We start from the raw sequence: 23,149 nt of genomic DNA, 5'->3' as shown, positions 1-23,149 counted from the left end.
TTAGTGGTTGTTAATGTCGTTACTACACTTTTAATTGTGAGTGGGCCAGTTTCCACACAGCCTATAAAGACGTTGTTGTTGTTGTTGTTATTGATCTAAATCCTTTTGTTAGTTCCACCAATTGTGAGATGCGCTGCTTGAAATTGGATCTGACTGGTTGCTTGTTTAGGAAACGTAAATGAGGATGTTTACATATTTAGTTCAGCTAAGGGGATATTTTCCAGTAAATATGGTTTATTGTCACGTAACGTTTTTAATATCAAGCCCTAAGTCATGTAAAAGTATTTCTCAAACAAGACAAACTTAATAGAACGCAAATGGTAAATGCATGAATTGATTGACAGAAAAGGATAAGCACAAATTCTGTTATATAATCAACAGTTTAGTTTTTATTCTACAATTATGCTTTTTGTTGTTGTTGCTGTTTTTTGTTACTACAATGTTAAATGTGAGCTGACCAGTTTCCACATTAAATATGATTATTAATGTTAATATTTATTTTTAGACCCCATTTGTGAGATGTGCTGCTTAAAATAGGATCTGATTGATTTAGGAATAGTAGATGAGGATGTTTACATATTGAGTTGAGGGGATGTTTTCCAAGTAAACAACATCACAGCTTTCATTTCACGCTTTCAATATTAACTCATGTATTAAGTCATATAAAAGTATTTTTCAAATAAGAAAAACCTACTATAGCTGAAATGGTGAATCCATTAATTGATGTATTGATTAATTGATTTATTGATTAATTGATTAATTGATTAATTGATTAATTGATTAATTGATTGACGGAAAATCAATGGGCAACAATTGTTTATTTGTTTATAATATTTTAAAGTGCACCTATCATTCTATTTGTAGGCAATAGCATAGGTCTCAGATATATACAAATATATTAAAAACATGTCGATGAAGTGTTTTGCTCAAAATACCGAACAGATCACCCATTCTAGCCATGCCTCATATCCCTCTATTTCACTTCCTGTTTCAAAAGTGCTGATTTTGGGTATAAAGCTTTAAAAAATAAAAATTGATAACAAATAAAAAAGGAGGGGTCTGAGGTCATGCGGGACCCGGCAGCTACTGTCTAAACTAAATGCTGAGAAATGCGGGAGATTCTACCGGCAGATTCTGCCGTGATGAAACGCCATATCATGGATTATCAAGGATTCTCTCTGAAACAGTATGGAGCTCAAAGGCTTTCTCTCTTGCCGGTTATACCACAAGGTGAGTTCCTTTTTACTTCCTGCTTCTTCACATACATGCTCTCCAGTACAGGTTAGCTCTGAGTGTTAGCGATGCTAATGTAAACACCGACCATATTACGTCCAAAACAGTCGGGCATTGTTTCTGATAGCAACGTTTCTGATTGGGCCGTGGGTCCACATTTCAGATATTACATCATATCGGACGCAAATCTGGATCAGCTCCGTTGTTCCCCCGTTTTTAGAGATTTGGGTACGGAGGAAAAGAGAGAGGGTTTTATTTTCTGACGCTGCGTGAGTTACCCGACACACCGGGACACATATTTATGTATAGAAGACATCAAAAAGTGCATTTTGCATGATAGGTCCCCTTTAACATTTTTTAGATCCATTTATTTGCTGTATTGATTAACAAATGTACTGCATCCCCCTTCATGCTCTAATTACCATGCTTTTAGTTGTTGTTGTTGTTGTTGTTGTTGCTGTTGTTTTCGTTTTTACTTGTGAGCTGGCCAGTTTCCCCTTAGCCTAGCTCTATTCCTCGAAATCCTTTTTTAGATCCTCTATTGTGAAGTGTGTACTTAAAATAGGATCTGATTGATTGCCTGTTGAGGAGCAGATGAGGATGTTTACATATTGAGTTGAGGGATGTTTTCCAAGTAAACAAAGTCTCTCACAGAACACTTTCAATATGAACCCTGTTGTTATTGGAATGATCTGACTTTGTCATAAGATGATACAAATCATTTATGGGTACTTGTATTAAATTGTGCTCGGTAAAAGGTCCTGTAAAAGTAAAAACTTATGAGAGCTGAAATATTGAATCCATTCATTGATTAATTGAATGACTGAAAATGAATGAGCATTAATTGATTGATTCATTGTTTAGAGGAATATTTTAAAATGTCTTCTAATACTACAATGACTCTTGTCTTTATAACAAGTTTTATTTATTTATTGTGAGCTAGCAACGTTCCCAATAGCCTATACGTAGCTTTATTAATCCAAATCTTTTTTTAGATCCCCTATTATGAGATGTGTACTTAAAGTGCACCTATCATGCTATTTTTAAGCAATAGCATAGGTCTCAGATATATAAAAATATATAAAAAACATGTCTTTGAAGTATTTTGCTCAAAATACCCATTCTAGCAATGCCTCATATCCCTCTATTGCACTTCCTGTTTCTAAAGTGCTGATTTGGGGTATAATGCTTTAAAATAATAAAAAATGGATACAAAATTTAAAAAAGGAGGGGGCTGAGCTCATGCGGGAGATTCTACCGGCAGATTCTGCCGTGATGAAACGCCATATCATGGATTATCAAGGATTCTCTCTGAAACAGTTAGGAGCTCAAAGGCTTTCTCTCTTGCCGGTTATACCACAAGGTGAGTTCCTTTTTACTTCCTGCTTCTTCACACACATGCTCTCCAGTACAGGTTAGCTCTGAGTGTTAGCGATGCTAATGTAAACACCGACCATATTACGTCCAAAACAGTCGGGCATTGTTTCTGATAGCAACGTTTCTGATTGGGCCGTGGGTCCACATTTCAGATATGACGTGAAATCTCGATCAGCTCAGTTTTAGCCCCGTTTTTAGAGATTTGGGAGGAAAGAGAGAGGGTTTTATTTTCTGACATCAAAAAGTGCATTTTGCATGATAGGTCCCCTTTAAAATAGGATCTGAGTGATTGCCTGATGTTTACATATCGAGTTCAGCAGTTTTGCGAGTAAATAAGGTTTATTGACAGATAAAGTTACATAAAACTAAAATGATTATTATGATAAACTTTTTTAAATAGCACCTTTTAAACAAAGTGTTCTCACATGAAACACAACATATTTAATGCAATAAGTTAAGGACAAGTATTATTACTCAGGTATCTTATCTTATCTGAGTAATAATATATTTATATTATTTATAGGACTTTATTTATTTATTTGTAATTAATTAGTTGATATTGATGTGTTAACTTAAGTCTTATATTTTATGTTATTTTATGCTTGTACTTTACTCCAGTAATTTAAAATGGACCTTTATTAATCCCCGTGGGGAAATGCAGTAGTTTAACAGCAACAGGGTTAGGATGAAAAACAGGACAGCACAGATTAATAAAATGGTACAGTATTTCAGTAGATTGGTTGCGATGCAGCGATGCAGATCATTTGTGAGTTCCTGTTGTTTCGGCGATATCCAGGCAGCGTCCAGGACTGCTTTTTTTGTCCGTGTGAAACCAGTGAGCTTCCTGCTGGGGCTGGCTGCCTGCCAAGTCCCCAACCCCCCCCCCCCCATCCACCCAAACCCAAACTCCAAACCCCTCCCATCCTGGAAAGCGCTGAAACGTACAAACGGAAATTTCCAGGGCCTTGTCCGCCCAAGAGCATGCCCCCACCCGTCCAGTGACCCCCACCTCCACCTCCACCACCACCACCACCACCACCACCACCACCACCACCACCACCACCACCACCCAAACGCCTCCTCCCTCCCTGTGCCCCCCCCCGAATTGGATCCAGAGGGACGGAGAGCAGCTGGAAGGTGAAGTGCAGCTTGAAAAAGTCCAGCCAGACGCCTCTCGTGCTCCCTGAAATCCCCCCCCCCCCTCCGCCTCCTTCACTTGAACCCAGGAGTGTTTCAGAGTGCTGCGAAGTACACTTGTACATCAGACAGAGAAACACTGAGGGAGTCGTGGAGAACTTCTCTGTTTGACATATCTATTGTCGTTTTAAGTGAAGCGTCTGACAGGGCCATTAGGACGCTCAAATCGCTCTGACTTTAACACCTTGGAGTACAGAGAGGAGGAACAAGTCCTGGTAATCAATAGTGCTGAAGCGGGAAAAGGCTGACACATCTAAATCCTGGTGTTATCAGTTTTAAGGCAGGATTAATACGGTCCCTGCAATTAATTAGGAAGCTTAATTATGTCAAGAGAGCCAGAAACGTTCCAAGTTGGTCAAGAGAGCAGCATGTCTAAAGAGGAACAATGACGCCGCATAATGTGATAACGAAACAAGTAGTTCAACTTTCAAATCGCTGCTGCTTCTTCCATCGAAGGTGCATAGTTCATGAAGTTCTGCAAAAACAAGGGAGTGCGTGGAGCATTTGAGGGTCGAGCAGTTATTGGATCATGATCTGTGAGATTGAAATGAGGGAGGGATCAAGTAGATGATGATAGATGAATATCTCGAGATTGTTATTTCCTAGACAGGAAATCAATCCACTTTTGTGATACAGAAAGCAGTTTTTTGTTATTTGGGTTAAGGCGTAACATACTTGAATAAACAGGGTTAGGTTCATCGTGATGATGATGGAGAAGCAGGATAGTCGAAAGTTCACGTAAAAGTTGACTGAACAATTCGTTTTTCTGATTTAAAAGACTAAAGAAATATGTACTTGAGTTGAGAAGATTTATCCAATTCAATCCAATTGAACAGCACATTTAAAAATAACAGAGTTGACCAAAGTGCTGTACATCAATACATATATAAAAAGCAGCATAAATACATTCAGGCAAAACAAATGTAAAAGCACGAGACAATAAAACCATACTTGTAGCCACAGACTGAAAAACTCTCATACACGATGTAAAAACATTTTAAAACACAACAAAATAGAAAACCCCAATGCAGAAAACACAGACTGATACGTTTATAACATTCAGATTGGTGTGCGTTTTTTGGGAGGATTTGCTTGGCTTGGCATAAAGAGGGGATACAGGGTGAAATCTGTCTCTGTTCCAAGGTGAAGAATCTCATCATCTACCACTACATCTAAAGCTCACAGATCAACATGTTGTATCTCATTTCTTTGGTCCACATACAAGAGGAAGACGTGTAAAATCTAAAGTTGGATTCAACACAAATCAGCAGTACTATCTAGAACCGAAACAAAGAGAGTTCAATCTCCTTATTTTACTGCTGCGTGGAAGACAAGTCGAGTAAAGCTGAATACGGGATGCTCTTCATTTTGGATTGGAGCATTTCCAGGTTCACTCCCTTTCTTTGTTTCCTGCCTGCAATACGTTTCCATTCCCCATGAAGCCTGATCACTTCTCCGGTAACACTCTGCTAAAACAACTTCAACTGTATGTGTCCCTGAAGGGTCATTGGTTTTTGCAGCAAGGAGTATGGAAGACAATAAAAAAACAAAACGCCTATACAGGGTACATGAGGGGGGAGAGAGGGGTGACTGCTTCAGAGGCTGAGTATAACAGCTGTGGTCCAAGGTTGACCTTTTTATCATAGAAATTGCGTAAAAGAGAAAGCAGTGAATTCACTGTCAATGCTGTGTATCGCAGTCATGCTGGTGAGATATAATAAAGTACATTAAGTATTGGACTTAAGTACTATTTTGGCATATTACTCTGTACACTACATTACATTACACTATTGTATTTCCATGTTGTGCTATTCACTGTTAGCTATACTTCCACTTGAGGCAAATATCGTACTTTTTATTACACAATGCTTATTTTACACACATGCTTTGTGCATATAAAACCCATGGTGTGCGATATGATGCAGTGTTGTATTACTAATTTAGCCGTTATCTAAAGTAGTTTAAGTCAAATATACTGCCCCACATTGACGAACTACAACATTAATATGACGTGTATTTGTTAAAAAAAACAGAATACTATTATGGTATAATTCTGTGGAAAAAGCCATTGTGCATTACTTTCACTTTGAATACTTGAAGTACACTATGCGAGGAATACTTCTGTGTTTTCAAATCAGGACTTTCACTTGTAATGGAGTATTTATGTCCATATTATTTGTACTTATATATAACTAAAAGCTGTGAGTACTTTTAGCACTTTTAATACTTGTTGGCACAACCAGCAGCATCTTTAGGATTTAAAAAACACAACAAAAGAGTCAAATCAAGGCAGCAGAAAGCAGCCAGTCAAAGTGCGGTGCTTGATGCAATAAAAGTGTAAAGAATAAGATATACGATCAAATAAACAATTATTACTCCCTGTAGGAAAATTCAGGTGTCAAGACAGCGACTGCAAAAAGATTTAAACATCGAATAAGAGAGAAAATAGTTCATAAAAGGATAAGAATATAAAAAATATAATTACAAATAACAACAATAGGATTGAAAACAACTAAATGAAGATGAAGGAGGATAATTAAAACACAGTTGTATTGTCATACTGATATTTTGTACAAACTGTAAAGTCCACTGAGACAAATGTAACATTTGTGATATTGGGCTATATAAATAAACATTGATTGATTGATTGAGTGAGTTGTGGCCTTGCCTTTTTAGTTTCTTGAAGTTTGTTATGTTCTTAAAAAGCATCAAAGCACATTTTTGAACAGAAACCATAATACATGACTCCATGTTTGCCAAGTTTTATATCCAGACCTCCCACATGTCAGGCTGCTTCCCAAGTGCAAGCCTCCGCTCAGTGTTTGCAGAGCAGGATGCACCACAGACAACAATGCAGCCTGCAGGACGCACACACACACACACACACACACACACACACACACACACACACACACACACACACACACACACACACACACACACACACACACACACACACACACACACACACACACACACGCATGCACGCACACGCGCACACACACACACACACACATTCCTTTGGGCCTGATGGTAGGGGGGGGATTTAACCTCTGGAGCTCTGTTGGCTTTGTCTACCCCCCCCCCCCCCTCTGTCCACCTCACCCTTCCCAACCACATACCCCCTCCCCCCCTTTCTTTAACCAAGTGCTCGGTGCTTTCCTCACTCCACAAACTCTTAATCAATGCCACTGGGATTTAGGAGTGAGATTTATGTGAAAAAAAGATATACCGTTTAATGGAAGCAAATGACGTGATTCCCTGATCAATGTGTGCCGTGCGATCTATATTAAAAGCCGTTCACTTCGCAGTTATTTATATTAATGATGCCTCTTTCACATTACGGCAGGGTAATGGGGGTAAAAGAGTACACACTCCCCTGAATGATGGGTCCTCGTAAACTGCATTACAGAGGCAGTAATGATGCGTGTTTGTATTATGTAAACTGTGGTGAATCGGTTATTCACTCGATACGGATCCTAATTGAATAATGAGATTATTGTCCGTGTAAAGATATGCATGTCCCCCCCCCCCCCCCCCCCCATGCTACCAACAGATGGAGCATGTTATGTAATCATATTGATGTAAATTAAAATCACAGATTATCCTCAGAGACGTGTGGCAGAGTGACATGATTACACGTATCACATGAAGGCGATAAATACCTCCGTTCCTCTGGGATTACAGTATGCCGCCAGGTGACAAAGACAAAGGGTTTTGGGGTTTTGTTTATACGGAGAAAGACAGAAACCTCTGCTCAGAGCGATGATAATATCATGTCCCATCCATTCAAGTTCACTGGCCTACACACTTCCTGCCTACAAACACACATCTGCAGGGAGGGAGAGGACGGTTCAATTGAAATTAAACACATTTGTAAAGCCTTTTTATATGTTGGATGCACTCAATCACTATGGTGGTTGATTTAAATCTTGATGCAGATCTACAATTGGATTTTTATTAAAATGAATGGTTGTTTGGGTTACATTTAAATCACATTGTTGGCTAGTTATATTGATTGTTGAGGATACATTTCAATCTCTATATTGGCTCATTTACATTACAAGGGGAATCATAATTATGTTATAACTGATACGTGCATATTTTACAATTGACAGTTTTTCGGTTTCTTTTCTTTTTTTGTCATTTACATAAGTGTGGGGCGAGGGGAGCAAGAAGGAAACGAAACTGAATCGAGTTCCTGGATTTCCTATCATCATCATCAACACAGGTACATCTCAGCTCATCGATGGACATCATATTCTCTGCAGACTTTCATGGTTCTCAGAGGATGAACCCTATTGATTTTCATCATAGGATGTATTTCTACAACATTTGGAACAAACACTCACATCTACCTTAATTAATTAGAGTAGCGTGTGTTATTTTGAACTTTTAAACACACTTTGAGTGCAGATTGGTCTTCATGCTTCCCCCAACTTGTTTTACTTAACCCTCCTCTTGTCTTCGGGTCAAATCTGACCGATTTACTACTTTCATCAATCATAACTTTTTTGTTTTACATTCGATTGCATTAAGGCTTCATGATATCGTTCACAGTAGACATTTGAACATATACAATTGCTGATCACCATTTTCATTGAATTTCACAAAAATGACCGCCAAAGAAAAGGAATTAGTAACCATCCGGATCAGATAAAACACACACACACACGCACACACACACATACACACACACACACACACACACGCACACACACACATACACACACACACACACACACACACACACACACACACACACACACACACACACACACACACACACACACACACACACACACACACAAACACACAGAACAATTTGACACATTTCCCGCTCTTATGTGCCCATCCCTCCACATGGATCACACCTGGCACACGCAATACATGTTCAGTGTCATTTCTTTGTATATTTACTGCAGTGTTTCATGTGTACCAGTAGTCTGATACAATATGTACAGTTTGAAAGGGTGTTAAATGAAATGTGGTGATGATTAATGGTTTTTGTGTTAATGTAATAGCAGTTAAAACAGGACCGGTCAAATTTGACCGCGATCACCAAAGTAAGGGGGGGAAACGAAGACAATAGGAGGGTTAAACCGATATATTCCTGCACTTTAACTTTATCTGCATATTGAAGTATGAATTTTTGTTGTTTGTATGTTGTCTTCTCCTGAATGTTGTACGTCTCTTGTTTGTTTTTTAGTAGCTCCACTCATCTCATTGTACCTGCATAATGACAATAAAGTATTCTATTCTATTCACGAGCATGATTGTCCGTTTTGTTCAATATATATGACTACTTTCTGTTTCTTCTCTTATCCTTCTTCCTAACTAGTCTGTATGGCAAAGACTCACGATCTCCAGCCTGTATTTCTCTGCACATATTGATTTGTTCCCCTACACTACATCACTGTTTATTTATCTGTACACACAAATTACGTGAAAATACAAAAGAGCAGAGTAACAGGCAGTCCACACAAAGGCTGCCCCAGAGCTTAAGTGCCAATGAACTTCCAGTTCGAGGTCAGCAGTCAGAGTAACTCCACTTCACCCTCCATGGCAGACGCTGCCTCCCACTCCCCGAGGCTGTGAGTCCTCGCCTGACCCGCAGAATCACAACATCCCCTTCGCCTGGAAGTCATCACTGATCCTGGCAACACTCAGGGAGCTCTGAGGTCATCAATAATGAGTCCATTTACTTAACACCGACCCAAACACCTGCTCATTCATCACGGCGGACACATGTCAGCCTGGCCCATTGCTCACAGATCTTCATCAGGTCACTTCCGGCTCTGAGAGGCTTCACAGAGTCCATGATACACACACAACACGCTCAGTGCAAATAGTTACACAGCCCTGCACCTCCATGACTGGCTTTTCATTGCAGAATCCCGGAAACGCTGCCAAAGTGTGTGCACGGATCGTGGAAATTCAAAATACTTTGATTGTGCTCCTGAGTATAGCTGCTCAGTGGCGGCGCTAGGGGGTGGCTACTTGGGCTCAAGCCCCGGATGTTTTCTGAAAAGCCCCGGATGTTTAACTTTTTTCTTTTTAAACGTCTCGGAAGTAATGTGCAGTACCGGAGTCCACCAGAGAGGCAGCCACTGTGGGACATTAGCCCTGCGTACTGCGTAGCCTGCCCTGAAGAAGAAGTGATCCTTCCTAGTGCCTGACGAGTTTTAAGCTAATAGCCTATACAGTTATGGATATTAGAAAGTTATTGTCATCGAAGCAGGCGCCACAAGCTGCTGCTGCAGCAGCAGCAGTATCAGCAGATGAAAACAATGTCATCACCAGCAGTCAAGAAATGGATGATGTTTCAGGTTTGTTAATCTAATGGTGATATCTGCACTCTGGCTGACTGAGTAAGAAGTGAAAAAGAGTGATGTAACGTTAATGTTATAGCTAGTAAACATGGAGAAACCACACTAAGTATACCCTGTTAGTATGTACTGTATACATAACATGGCTAAAAATTATCCTAAGATGTAACGTTAACCCTTCATAACTCAGTCTACTTTTAAGACACTAAAATAACGTATTCCAATTTGTATTTTGTTTTCGCGCGTGGAATTATACCGGCTCTCGTTTCAGTACACATAACAACAGAACTGACAGGCAATCCTCTGAATCAGACTCCGATTGGCTGTGACTGCATCCACTCAGAGTGTCCTATTCAGAAACGTGACTCTTACACTCTTTACAAAACAAAGATGGTGGATGAGAATAGATCTATAAAACGATAAGCAATGCGCCAGAATCAAGGTGAGACTATCCGCAGCCTTTAAAACTCTACGCACATTCGTTTCACCTTAATAAGTAAACGACTATTTGAGTGAGTTAAGGCATTAGTTTGCTTCATTAAAGGGTGTTAATGAGTGTTCTCCAGTGCCTTTTGTCCGCTTTAAGGTGTTATTAAGGTAGGGTTAATGTTGCTCTCAAAGTGCACCAGATTGATGCTTTCAACTTCAATATTTAAAGACAAATCTTCCCGGGGGAGCATGCCCCCGGACCCCCCGAGAGGAGGCGACGATCCCCCTAAAGGATGTTCGGTCCACCCCCCACTTATAAAAAATAGCACTTTACCCCCCCCCCCCCCCCCCACCCCAACCCAACAACTCCTGGGCTAAGCCCCGGATCTCCTACAATCCTAAATCCGCCACTGTGAGTGCTTGTGGTTGCATTTGGCAGGCAATGTGTGCACTGATGGACTGATTAATTCAATTTCTAGGGTTCTTTCCAATAAAAACATCAGGCTGTGCCACAGTGTGTGTGAAAGTCTCTTTAGCTGCAAAAGAGTTTCTGTTTTTCACTACAGCAATATTGGGAGAAAGCCACTGAACTGGCACACTTTCTAATATACATTAAATCTATGGGTGAGGGACACATCTGGGAGTGACAAAACAAAATGAATACAGAACGGTTTGATGTTCATGATTATAATATGAATCCTATGACAGGAGGACAGATATTTTAACACCAATACTTCTTGTCCTCGAGTCTCCATGGTGACGATGTTGGCTCAGTTAGCTCCTCCCCCCCGGACCTCAGAGTCTGAGAGGTGCAACATGTTGATCTGATAGAGCATTTATGATTCAAGTGTAGTGGTTTGTTCTTTTGTTTACCCAGCTTTCCTACGTCTGCTAAATACATGTAGGCCTTTAACTTTTCCCAGCATGCAACAGGCAGAGCTGAAGGAAACACCCTGGACAGGTCACCAGTCCAGCACACACACACACACACACACACACACACACACACACACACACACACACACACACACACACACACACACACACACACACACACACACACACACACACACACACACACACACACACACACACACACACACACACACACACACACACACACACACACACACACACACACACAATGTGTGTAAATGTAAAAATAGGGAACATATTGAATTTAGAGTAACGTTTTTCTTCACTGGTTATTATTGATGATAACAAAATATTTAAAAAGTGAGAAATTATGTGTAGTTTGATTTTGTATCCAAATGTAATATTTCGTGCCTGTGTAGTTAAATATAAAACATGATTTACCTTAGTTACACACATGATTTTTTGGAAGTTACAACAAAAAACATACATTTGAAGACATGATGTGTTGTATCAGTTTAGAGATGTTAATAAACACATTAAGCCAATTACAACCACTTTAACTTGGAAACAGTTTATATTTCATATTTGGCAAATTGAAATACAATTCTATTACTTCTATTATGTGTTCATCATAAATTATTCGGTATTATCCCGTACGTTGACTTCCATTAAAGAGTTAAATTATCTTCAAACCTTTTTGTTGAATTCCGAGTTTCCTAAAACATTGAGATTGGACAACAATTAAATCAGTTATTTGAATAAACATGTTAAGAGAGTTAGAGTTTGAGCGAGCGCTACTGTTCCTCGTAGACGAGAAATGTTTCCACTTCAGTCCAACACGGCATCAAGTTCGGACATGTTCAGACTTTTTGAAGATCTCTACAGGTATGTTAGTTAGTGGGCAGCTCTCTGCCTAACACACTCAATACTGACACTCAAAATGAGGGTGGATCAGAATATCTTGACTTATTTCTCAAGACTTGATTCTCACCTCAGTAACTTGGGACTCTCACGTTTGATTTACTCCCATCTCGGATTAAATTACCTCGTCCTTATATCTGAAATCTCAATTATACGAGCCATCTTGAACATTTAGGCTAATTATATGAAAGACTAAGGCATGCGATCTGCATTAGTAAAGTAATCAATAAACAACATGTAATGTAAAAAACACGCAGATCGTTTAAAAAAGTCACTGATTTCTAAAATACTTCCAGTGCACTAGTAGTATGAGCTTGCCTACCTACTACAAGATGAACTGTTTTAAAGAACTATGAAGCAGTTTGAACTCAAACCCTTTGTTGTCTGAGTGCAGCTGTTTGAAGCCCGCAGACACACTGGGACATAAAACTGAACTGGGATCAGCTCCAGGCCTTTGTCTGAGCTCCACAGGAGAGCAGTCAGTGTTCTCTGAGCATCAATAAGAGAGGGCTCACAGCTTCAAGCACAACTTAATACCATTCAGATCCTAATTAACTAATTGAAAGTCTCTAAATCTGGAATAACTGACTGTGCCTCTTTGTGTGTGTACAAAAAGTGCCCATCGGTTTAAAAATGAGGCGTAAAATCAAGTGTACAGTGAGTGTGAAGGGCACATATTTGTCAATGACTCTCTTATTACTGATGGCAACAAGAGCCTGTAAAGAGTTGATTTATATCTGTGTGTGTGTGTGTGTGTGTGTGTGTGTGCGTGTGTGTGTGTGTGTGTGTGTCTGTGTGTGTGTGTGTGTGTGTGTGTGTGTGTGTGTGTGTGTGTGTGGGAGTTGGATGGCATAAGGTCAATCACATGAAGCTGAAAAATGAGACATAGGCAGATTTCATAGGAGTAGAGGGGACCAGATATAGAGCAGGGGGAGATTCAGTGGAAAGAAATGGACTCCATTTTTTGTTGTTGGGAGTCCTCCTGTCCAGCTGTCAGCCCGCTCCCTGTCCCATGGGGGGTTGCCTAGGTGACAGGAGGCCACATGTCTTGGGGGCGTCGTTTTTGGTCAAAGGACCCCATTGTTCTTGTGTTAAGCCGTCTTCACTATGCCCGTCTGCCAGAGACAGGGGCTTCGGCTTCACACCTCTCTCTCTCTCTCTCTCTCTCTCTCTCTCTCTCTCTCTCTCTCTCTCTCTCTCCTCTCTCTCTCTCTCTCTCTCTCTCTCTCTCTCTCTCTCTCTCTCTCTCTCTCTCTCTCTCTCTCTCTCTCTCCTCTCTCTCTCTCTCACCCCCCCCAACACACCCACTTGTATAGAGGTGAAGCAATTTGGCTGTACAATCACATGATGAAACAGCAAATTCACAGACGCTCTCAGATTTTTGAAATAATTGGTAGTCATTGTTCTCTTTGTTTTTGAGGTTTTATACTCATGTCATTATACCGTCTGAGACTGTCATTAGACTTTTTTTCAACTAACCAAACGTCACAGAAGTTATATTTACAATAAATCCAGTTTCTACTAATGGTTTCCTTCTGGTACCAGGAGCAACATCTTGGAGACAGCACTATAAAAAATACTCTTCTTACAAATAGGGCATTAAAGGGGACATATCATGCTGATGTTCAGGTGCATGGAGTGTCTCTACTTTAAAGAGTCCTCTCCTGCTGATGTTCAGGTGTATATCAGTATGTCGTGTCTCTACTTTAAAGAGTCCTCTCCTGCTGATGTTCAGGTGTATATCAGTATGTAGTGTCTCTACTTTAAAGAGTCCTCTCCTGCTGATGTTCAGGTGTATATCAGTATGTAGTGTCTCTACTTTAAAGAGTCCTCTCCTGCTGATGTTCAGGTGTATATCAGTATGTCGTGTCTCTACTTTAAAGAGTCCTCTCCTGCTGATGTTCAGGTGTATATCAGTATGTAGTGTCTCTACTTTAAAGAGTCCTCTCCTGCTGATGTTCAGGTGTATATCAGTATGTAGTGTCTCTACTTTAAAGAGTCCTCTCCTGCTGATGTTCAGGTGTATATCAGTATGTAGTGTCTCTACTTTAAAGAGTCCTCTCCTGCTGATGTTCAGGTGTATATCAGTATGTAGTGTCTCTACTTTGAAGAGTCCTCTCCTGCTGATGTTCAGGTGTATATCAGTATGTAGTGTCTCTACTTTAAAGAGTCCTCTCCTGCTGATGTTCAGGTGTATATCAGTATGTAGTGTCTCTACTTTAAAGAGTCCTCTCCTGCTGATGTTCAGGTGTATATCAGTATGTAGTGTCTCTACTTTAAAGAGTCCTCTCCTGCTGATGTTCAGGTGTATATCAGTATGTAGTGTCTCTACTTTAAAGAGTCCTCTCCTGCTGATGTTCAGGTGTATATCAGTATGTAGTGTCTCTACTTTAAAGAGTCCTCTCCTGCTGATGTTCAGGTGTATATCAGTATGTAGTGTCTCTACTTTAAAGAGTCCTCTCCTGCTGATGTTCAGGTGTATATCAGTATGTAGTGTCTCTACATGTCTCCATGCTTTGATGTTCAAAAAGCTCTTTATTTTTCTCATACTGTCTGTGCTGCAGCACCTCTTTTCACCCTCTGTCTGAAACCAGAGCCCAGTCTGCTCTGATTGGTTAGCTGGCCGGCTCTGTTGTGATTGGTCAACCGCTTAGAGATGTCCCCGCCCCTTAGGCTATCACATACAATGTGTTTGAGCGCTAGCCAATAGAAATGCGAGTGTTACATAGTGATGACGATAGGGCCGCTTTAGACAAAGCTCTCAGGAAATGTTACCAAACCTGACAAAGATTGAAAAGCTTGAGGTGAACAACTTGTTCAACTGCATTCAATATGTGATGTATTATGAATTGAATGCATGTGATAGTATAATACAATGAATGTGTGTGTGACAAGTTGGAAAACGTGTTTACTGATGGATCATTTAATCATTTCTGAGATGATTCATTTGTGTCATTCATCAATTTACAATTTTCCTTTCTTGTTTATTCGTAATTTCTATAATTGAGACAGTCATCATATAAGTTCAGGACAGTTTATTTTGGGGTGAATCATAAGAATGTATGTTCAATAAAACTGAAAAGAAAGAAGCTCTCTGTTACATGCTTTGAAATTGTAATTGTTGGATGCTTTAAAAAACGTTTTTGTGAAGTTTTATTGTCATTTCATGACACCATCTAGGGCAGTGGTTCTCAAACTTTTTCATACCAAGGACCAGTTAACCAATAAAAAAACACTCGCGGACCACCTAACTCCACAAATATCCCAAAACACATCATTTTTTACAAATCGTCTGAAAATGGTACAAACGAGTGGCCACATGTGGGATGAAGGTGTTTATCTGGGCTATATCATGCAATCGAATAGTGAAACTTAACCTCGCTCCATTGCGGAGATATTCCCGCGAGAGTGCGGAAAACTTAAATGTATTTATTTATTTCAAATGTGAAATTTTACCAATATACTCACGGACCACACTTTGAGAAGCACTGATCTAGGGCCATCATCGACTAGCCAATTACTGGCAGATTTAAAACCCACTGAATCATGAAGACATCTCTAGTTTAATTCTCGTGTTTAAGTGCTCATCATTTCATTTACTGCAGCATGGGGTACCACCAGGATCAGAGACAGGCCATATTCACTCTACCGGACAGTATTTAATTTTTCAATCTGTTGTATCTTATTCCATTTATACATTCCCTAATTCCTGCATTTAAATTGCACAGTTGGGTCTCTTGCACTTGATGTATTTGTAACTATACTGTATGTTGGAGGAGCCTGGTATTTGCTGTGTGTACAACAAAAAAAACCTTCCTTCCAAATCCTTGACTTGTTCAAAAATGTAATTTCGCATGAGAATAAATCAGTTTCTTATTTGTCTTATAGTGTATGCCAGGGGGGTCAAACTCAAATATACAGTGGGCCAAAATAAGAAAATGGGTAGCCTACTAGTGGAGGGCCGGACTGGTTCAATGTTTATTGCAAAACGTATTGAAATGAACTTACTGCACACATTAAACCTGGAACTAACATAGCTTCAATGATTGCCTATAAAAACAACATTACACATTAAATAATCAGTTGCATTAATTTCTTATGGCTCTATCTGCAGCTTCATTTCTTATGATTACATTTTTCCACAGGCCAACAACAGCTTCAACAAAACTATTTCCCTCAAAGAACAAACCAAACATGCCCTGTTGTCGTGAGAGAGAAAGTGCAGAAGGAAACATCCATTGAACTCAGTGTGCTGCTCTGTGAAGCTAGTTCAGATACTTAGCATCTCATCTTGGGTGCAAGTTCATCAATGTTTGGGCTCAGGCTCTGAGCTGAGGAGACCCTCAGGATGGAGTGAAGGTGTGCGTGCAATATACCGGCGGGCCAGATCTAATAGTAATTACAAATTATCCTGCTGGCCGAAATTAAATCCACCAAGGGCCTGATTTGGCCCCCGGGCCTCGAGTTTGACACATGTGGTGTATGCTCTATAACGGTTGTGTCTGGCATTTTAAGCCTGCATTAATAATAAAAAAAGGTTAAGTCAGACAGGAGAGACACAGTCCTCACATAGGCACCATGTTATGGTTTGTTGCATTGTTGGTGAAGACTTTCGACTTCCATTGATAAAAGACCCTGTAGCTGCTGTGCATGATCATAGAGCAATGTAATCCTTTGGAAATAAGTAATACACAAATTTAAAAATTGAGAATAAAACGTAACAACTGATTATCCGCCGATTACTCTAAGAGGGTGCAGCCTGAACACTTTTGCCAGTATTAAAGCGTTAAAATGAGTCCGCTCACATGATGCTTTGGAAAACAAACAGGGAACACAAGAAAAGCCTGAAGTCATTCTTGTTCCGGAGGCAGCGCCCAACAAAAGCCCCTTTGACACAAGTAAAAGCATCTAAATGATTTCCTGTCCTGAGGATAACACCAGCTCCAGTGACGTGTTCTCTCTCCTCATCAGGATGACGGATAGATACAAAGATACCTGCAGATACCTATAAAGCACCAGCAGATGGCGCTGCAGCCCCACTGCGCTCACACACTTTTATATGAGTGTCCATCAGTGGGAACTTGGCACACACTCGGAGCAGAAACCCTCCGGTGTCCTTCAGCCAAGTGACTCGGTGTAGAAGGAGCGAGTCACTTACCCGGTGATGGATAGATTACAGCCATCACTCTGGGAGCCAGCTTCCCGATGTGAGCTGAATCTCAAAGTCCATTTGTTAGCGCTCTCTCTGTACTGACAGATGGTAAAGAGGGGCTCATTTGAATCTGCCGCAATCTGAGGTTGGAGGTCAATCTACTTCCAGACATTTGGCTGTGATCACATCGGTAATTTATGTGGCGAGGCGTTCACGTGATGGAGAAAAGGTCCTCGGGTTTATGTGAAGGCATTAGGCTGAACTCGCACCGCCGGATCGACACAAATGTGCGGAGATAGTGGCCGTTTTATTACCTGAATGACTTTTCATTTTATATGAGTTTAAATCAACCGTATAAATGCAAACACAATTTCATCTAATGAGGTTTCTTAACTTGCAACTGAAGCGTTTTATCAGAGTCAGGAACACTTTGACGTACCAAGGAGTCATTGGGAACACAAACATATTTCTGATTAAGTCCATTTCAATTTCATTTAATTACTATTAAAGAAATTGCAATTAGTTCAGAAAGCTGCGGGCAGGATTTTAACAAACCCACATTTCACCTGTGCTGGAATCACTGGTTACTGGTGTCCTTCAGAATGGATTTGTAAGTGCTTTAAAATGATTTACAAGGCTTTACATAACCTTACCTCAACATATGTAAGTGACCGTCTCATTTTATCAAGAGCAGCAACCTCCATTGGAATTGGAAAAGTAAATTAAAGACCTATTTTTATTATTTGGCTCATCATTTGGGGCAATTGTAGTTTTTTAGTAGCATCAGTCATGTTTTTATTGTTTTATGGTTCAGTGATATAATTCTTTGTTTGTTTATACCTTGTTTTTAATTATGTTCCAAATGTGTTCATTTTCTGTCTCTGTAAAGCTCTTCGGTGTCAAGCATGAGGTGCTATAAAAATAAAGTTGTCAACTGAAAATGTAAAACTATGTTTAGCTCCAGCAGCAACAAGAAAAGGGTTGTTTGATGCTAATAATTAGATGTCTGTGGACATGTTCTCCCCCCATTACCACTCCACTGTTATTACCCCCCCCCTCAGAAGTCTCCATCTATCCACAGCCATTGACCAGCAGGAGCTCGATGCCATGACTTTGGAGTCTGAAGATGCTGTGATTACCAGCCGAGTGGTGGGCTATTGATCGGGGAGGTGGGCTATTGATCGGGGAGGTGGGCTATTGATCGGGGAGGTGGTCAGATGATCGGGCTCGCAGTGACTGCAGGCGAGGAAACTGGCTACAAGTGACGGGTCAGCACTTAGAATCCAGAGGACGAACAGCATCAACACAGCTCAAATAAAAACAATCATCATTTTCCTTTGGAGAATAATTCCATTTAATCTGGGGGGGGGGGGGGGGGGTTATGCAAGAATGTGTGATGGGTGTTAGTTTTGAAAGTCTCATGAGGGTTTCTTCAGGGAGTTTCAGAGAGGGGGGGCAGCTTTGAGCTGCCGGCCCCTGGTCTTCCTGCGGGACTCTTTTAGGCTCTCAGGGGAGGTGTGGGGGATCCAGACCATCCCCCCCGCTGAGCCGTCATGCTTCACTCCGCCATGGTTCCTTAGGCTGCGGCGCACCGTGCGGCGCCCTCTGCTGGCCACAGGTTTGAACACGTCCTCAAAATGTAAGTAATCCTGCCAGGGGGCCAGGTTCAGGGGGGCCAGGTTCACGGGGGCCGGGTTCACGGGGGCCGGGTTCACGTGGGCCGGGTTCACGGGGGCCGGGTTCACGGGGGCCGGGTTCACGGGGGCCAGGTGCAGGGGGGCCGGGTGCAGGGGGGCCGGGTTCACGGGGGCCGGGTTCACGGGGGCCGGGTTCACGTGGGCCGGGTTCACGGGGGCCGGGTTCACGGGGGCCAGGTGCAGGGGGGCCAGGTGCAGGGGGGCCAGGTGCAGGGGGGCCAGGTGCAGGGGGGCCAGGTTCACGGGGGCCGGGTTCACGGGGGCCAGGTTCACGGGGGCCAGGTTCACGGGGGCCAGGTGCAGGGGGGCCAGGTGCAGGGGGGCCAGGTGCAGGGGGGCCAGGTGCAGGGGGGCCAGGTTCACAGGGGCCACCCCCACCACCTCCTCCTGGCTGTCGGAGCTAGACCGGATGTTGTCTTCCTGTTCCTGCGCCTCGTCAGGGAGCGTTTGAAGCGGCTCTGCCTGCTTCATCTTCACACAGATGTTTCGAGAGCACTTCCTGCCCCGAGAGGTTTTCCTCTGAACCGTCAAAGTCTTGCGAGACCCTCCCCCTGAGTTTGGAGCGTCGACACTGCCATGATTTTCTAACTTTCCCTCAGAGTCTGTGCAGGGAGTCTGTGCAGCAGTGTGGAGGTTTTGTTCAGCGTCTACTTCTTCCTCTGGCACCGGGGTCTCCCTGGATGCCTCTTGGTTTGTAGTGTGTTGGTCTTCACGCAGCTCCTCTGTGGTTCCTTCAGTCTGGTTAATGAGCAGGAAGTCCTCAGCACAACTGACCTTCATATTCTTCGGTCCACTGCTCCTCTCCCTCTGTACCGACGCCTTCCTGCTCTTCCCTATGGCGCTTTCTGTACAGGAGGGTGGAGATGTGACAGCGTCTTCTGAAGGATCTTCCAGCACGTTTGTCAGGTCGACAGTCGCTTGAGTATCGTTGAAAAACTCAGTGTTCAAGTGGGTCTCGTGATTTGGAGCTGTTGGGAGAAATGAGGAAAAAGGGAAATGAATGTTACTAACAATTTCTAACTTTCAGGAATCAAACTTAATTCGGTAACTCCAACTAGAGCTGTCCATACATCACGATTATTGTTGCCAAAATGATTCACAATGACGATCTCAGAGTTCCTAAAGCTTAAGGCATTTAGGAGTTTTATTTTGATGCCCCAGCACTGAAATCATATTTTACATTCACCTTTATGGATCAGTGTGATGTTAATGTGAGAGGGATTTGGTAAGTAATAAAAACAGATATTATTTAAGTTTTTACAATGCCGCATAGGAAAATAAAAATAAACCTGTGTTATACCTTTTCAGACTTTGGAAAGGTTTATTTAATTATTTAAATACCAATACCTTTTTAAAGAATCCATGTGAACCATGGATAGCTTTCAGTTTGTTCTTTATCTTTGGTTATTGTAGGTTTCACCCCCATTTCTGACACATTAATTACACTAATGTGTGTGGGGTTAATGAGACAAGGTGAACACAAACACATTCATTATTTAAGAAGTAATAAAACTTGGATGAACAAAATACACAGTTCATAAGACAGAGTTATTGCCTGCATGTTGTACCTGTGCAGCTGTGGGGGGGGTCCTGTTGAACAGTTGGAGTCAGTCTGGGGGGGGACGGCTTCTCTGCGATGGGACTCAGATTTGGGTTTTTGCAGACGTGCACGCGGGGGCCGTACCTGGAGCGGTCCACGTCTTTGCTCCACCGCCGAGTCGCTACCTGAGGAGACAAGATGCACTGTGAGAAGGGGGGGATGAGGGCCTGACATGTCATCTCAGTAGGTACCAGACATTTTTTTATTGGGGCAAATGTATGGTCTTCTATTATTGTGTTTAAATTAGGGCTGTCAAGTTAATAACGCGTTAATACAACAAAAAAAATAACGCCACTAATTATTTTAACGCGATTAACGCATGTGTATTGTTTGTCCTCTGCCGCCCCGTAGTTTCAGAGCGCATCGAGTTTAAAATACCATCTACAAACTGATGCTGACAGCCCCGCTCCTGCCGCCCGCTTGTGGCAGACCACACTTCCACGCTCACCGGCAGGCACCTGACTGGCCATCTGGAGGACCGGGAGGGTGTGTGTATGTGTGGCTCGAGCGAGACCTTACGTGTATTGTTGTTGTTAGCATCTGGTGCTAGCTAGCAGCGCTAACGGATATAACAGAGGAGCGCTCTATCCACACAACTGCGCCGAGCACTTGACTTCATGCAGGAAGCCAGACAGTGGGACATTGTACGAAAAGTCAGCACACTCAGCACGGATAATGTGCGCAACATGATTGCAGCGTCCAGGCAGCTCCCGTTCGAGCATATGCCTCCATCACACACACATTTGTATTGTATTATTGTATGAGAGGTTCCAGGTTGAATGGAGGCGAATATTTGTAATGTTCAGAGGTTGTTGTGTTTAATATTCATGAGAATATTTGTCATTGTTCAAATGGCTTAGCATAAAGTATATTTGTCCACTCATATGTTGATAAGAGTATTAAAAACTTGAAAAATATTCCTCTAAGGTACATTTAGAACAGATCAAAAATGTGCGATTAATTTGCGATTAACTATGGACAATCATGCGATTAATCGCGATTAAATATTTGAATCGACTGACAGCCCTAGTTTAAATGTATACTTATTCTAGCCAAGGCCTTAAAGGTCTCCTATCATGCTATTTTTAGGCATATATTATGGCTCTCAGATATATACAAATATATGAAAAACATGTCTATGACGTGTTTTGCTCAAAATACCAAACAGATCATGCATTTTAGACATCCGTCATATCCCTGTTTCAGCCTTGTTAGAGAACTGCTGATTCTGGGTCCTTAGCCAAAAAAAAAAGAAGGGGGCTGGGGGCTAATGCCTGCTCAGAATTCTACCGAGAGATTCTCAGCTAAATACTGCTGTGATGAAATGCAATATGATGTTCTAAACCACATCAAGGATTATTTCTGAAACAGTATGGAGCTCAAATACTCAGGGCTCGACATTATAAATGGCCCGCTGGCCTGGAAGCACTATTTAGACACCCCGGGCCAGCATAACGTACTTTCCACTTGCCCGCTCGGGCCACTAAAAATATTGCTTTAATTTTTTTTCCTGTGGTATAGGTATTTTGACAAGCAATTTAGTTAAATTGTTTCGTTTATCAACGCTACAACATAGCGGTTCGTGAGTCGGTTGTCGGGTGAAAAGCAAACAGCTGTTTGCTGCGGAGCGCAGCGCGAGCGGGCTCCTGTGAGCGCGCTCCTTCACTCCAGACTATCGCGCCACCTAACCATTCACCAAAATGTTTTTAATACCAGCGGTAACCGGCCAAGCGCCGTGCAAAAAACAATCTTCAAATAAAAGAAAGTCACCGGAGGAGTTCAAGGAGAGTGACAGAAAGAAGTTAGAGAGAAAGTTTCAGCCAGCTTCATCGATGGAGTTGAGTGTTAGCGATGCTAATGTAAACAAAAACCATATTACTTCCGAAAACGTTGCGCATTGATTCTGATAGCAACGTTTCTAATAGGGCCGTGGACAGGCTTGGAATTTCGTCATTTTAGGGGCAAGGCCATTTGGCCTTTGGTGTTACACATTTTTTCAAGGTGCAAAGGCCACATGCCAGAGCACAAAGGCCATTGAGAGAAACATTTGGATTTGGAGCTTACAAATAAATAACTTCACTTCACAGAAAAACACACGAATGACATGGAAAACAAATCACTTTTTTAATATCAATAATGTCAAACATGATATCATATAGGCCTATGCCTCCTTAGTATTACCGCATATAAAATAAAATACTTTACTTTGAATAATTAGTGTTTGGTATGTTTACCATATACTACTTCTCCCATTCACAAATCCAAAATTCTATTAATATGTAACAAATATATTCCATTTCAGAGCAGAAGAAACAGCCTTCAATGGTCAAACTCTGCA

At 41.6% G+C, this 23,149-nt stretch overlaps 1 protein-coding gene across 1 annotated transcript; it reads right to left on the bottom strand.

Annotated features, from left to right (window-relative positions):
- Positions 1 to 18,874: 18,874 nt before the first annotated feature.
- LOC117553109 (protein piccolo-like) lies at positions 18,875 to 21,005 on the bottom strand. Its single transcript, XM_034226894.1, has 3 exons — positions 20,780 to 21,005; positions 19,575 to 20,179; positions 18,875 to 19,349 (listed from the first exon to the last, which is right to left on the bottom strand). Exons 1-3 carry the CDS (start codon positions 20,988 to 20,990, stop codon positions 18,957 to 18,959), a joined length of 1,209 nt encoding a protein of 402 aa, XP_034082785.1. The 5' UTR covers positions 20,991 to 21,005; the 3' UTR covers positions 18,875 to 18,956.
- Positions 21,006 to 23,149: the final 2,144 nt, after the last annotated feature.

The sequence above is a fragment of the Gymnodraco acuticeps genome, unplaced genomic scaffold, assembly GCF_902827175.1.
Source record: "Gymnodraco acuticeps unplaced genomic scaffold, fGymAcu1.1, whole genome shotgun sequence".
Lineage (NCBI taxonomy): Eukaryota > Metazoa > Chordata > Actinopteri > Perciformes > Bathydraconidae > Gymnodraco > Gymnodraco acuticeps.
This window is presented reverse-complemented; position numbering and strand designations above follow the sequence as displayed.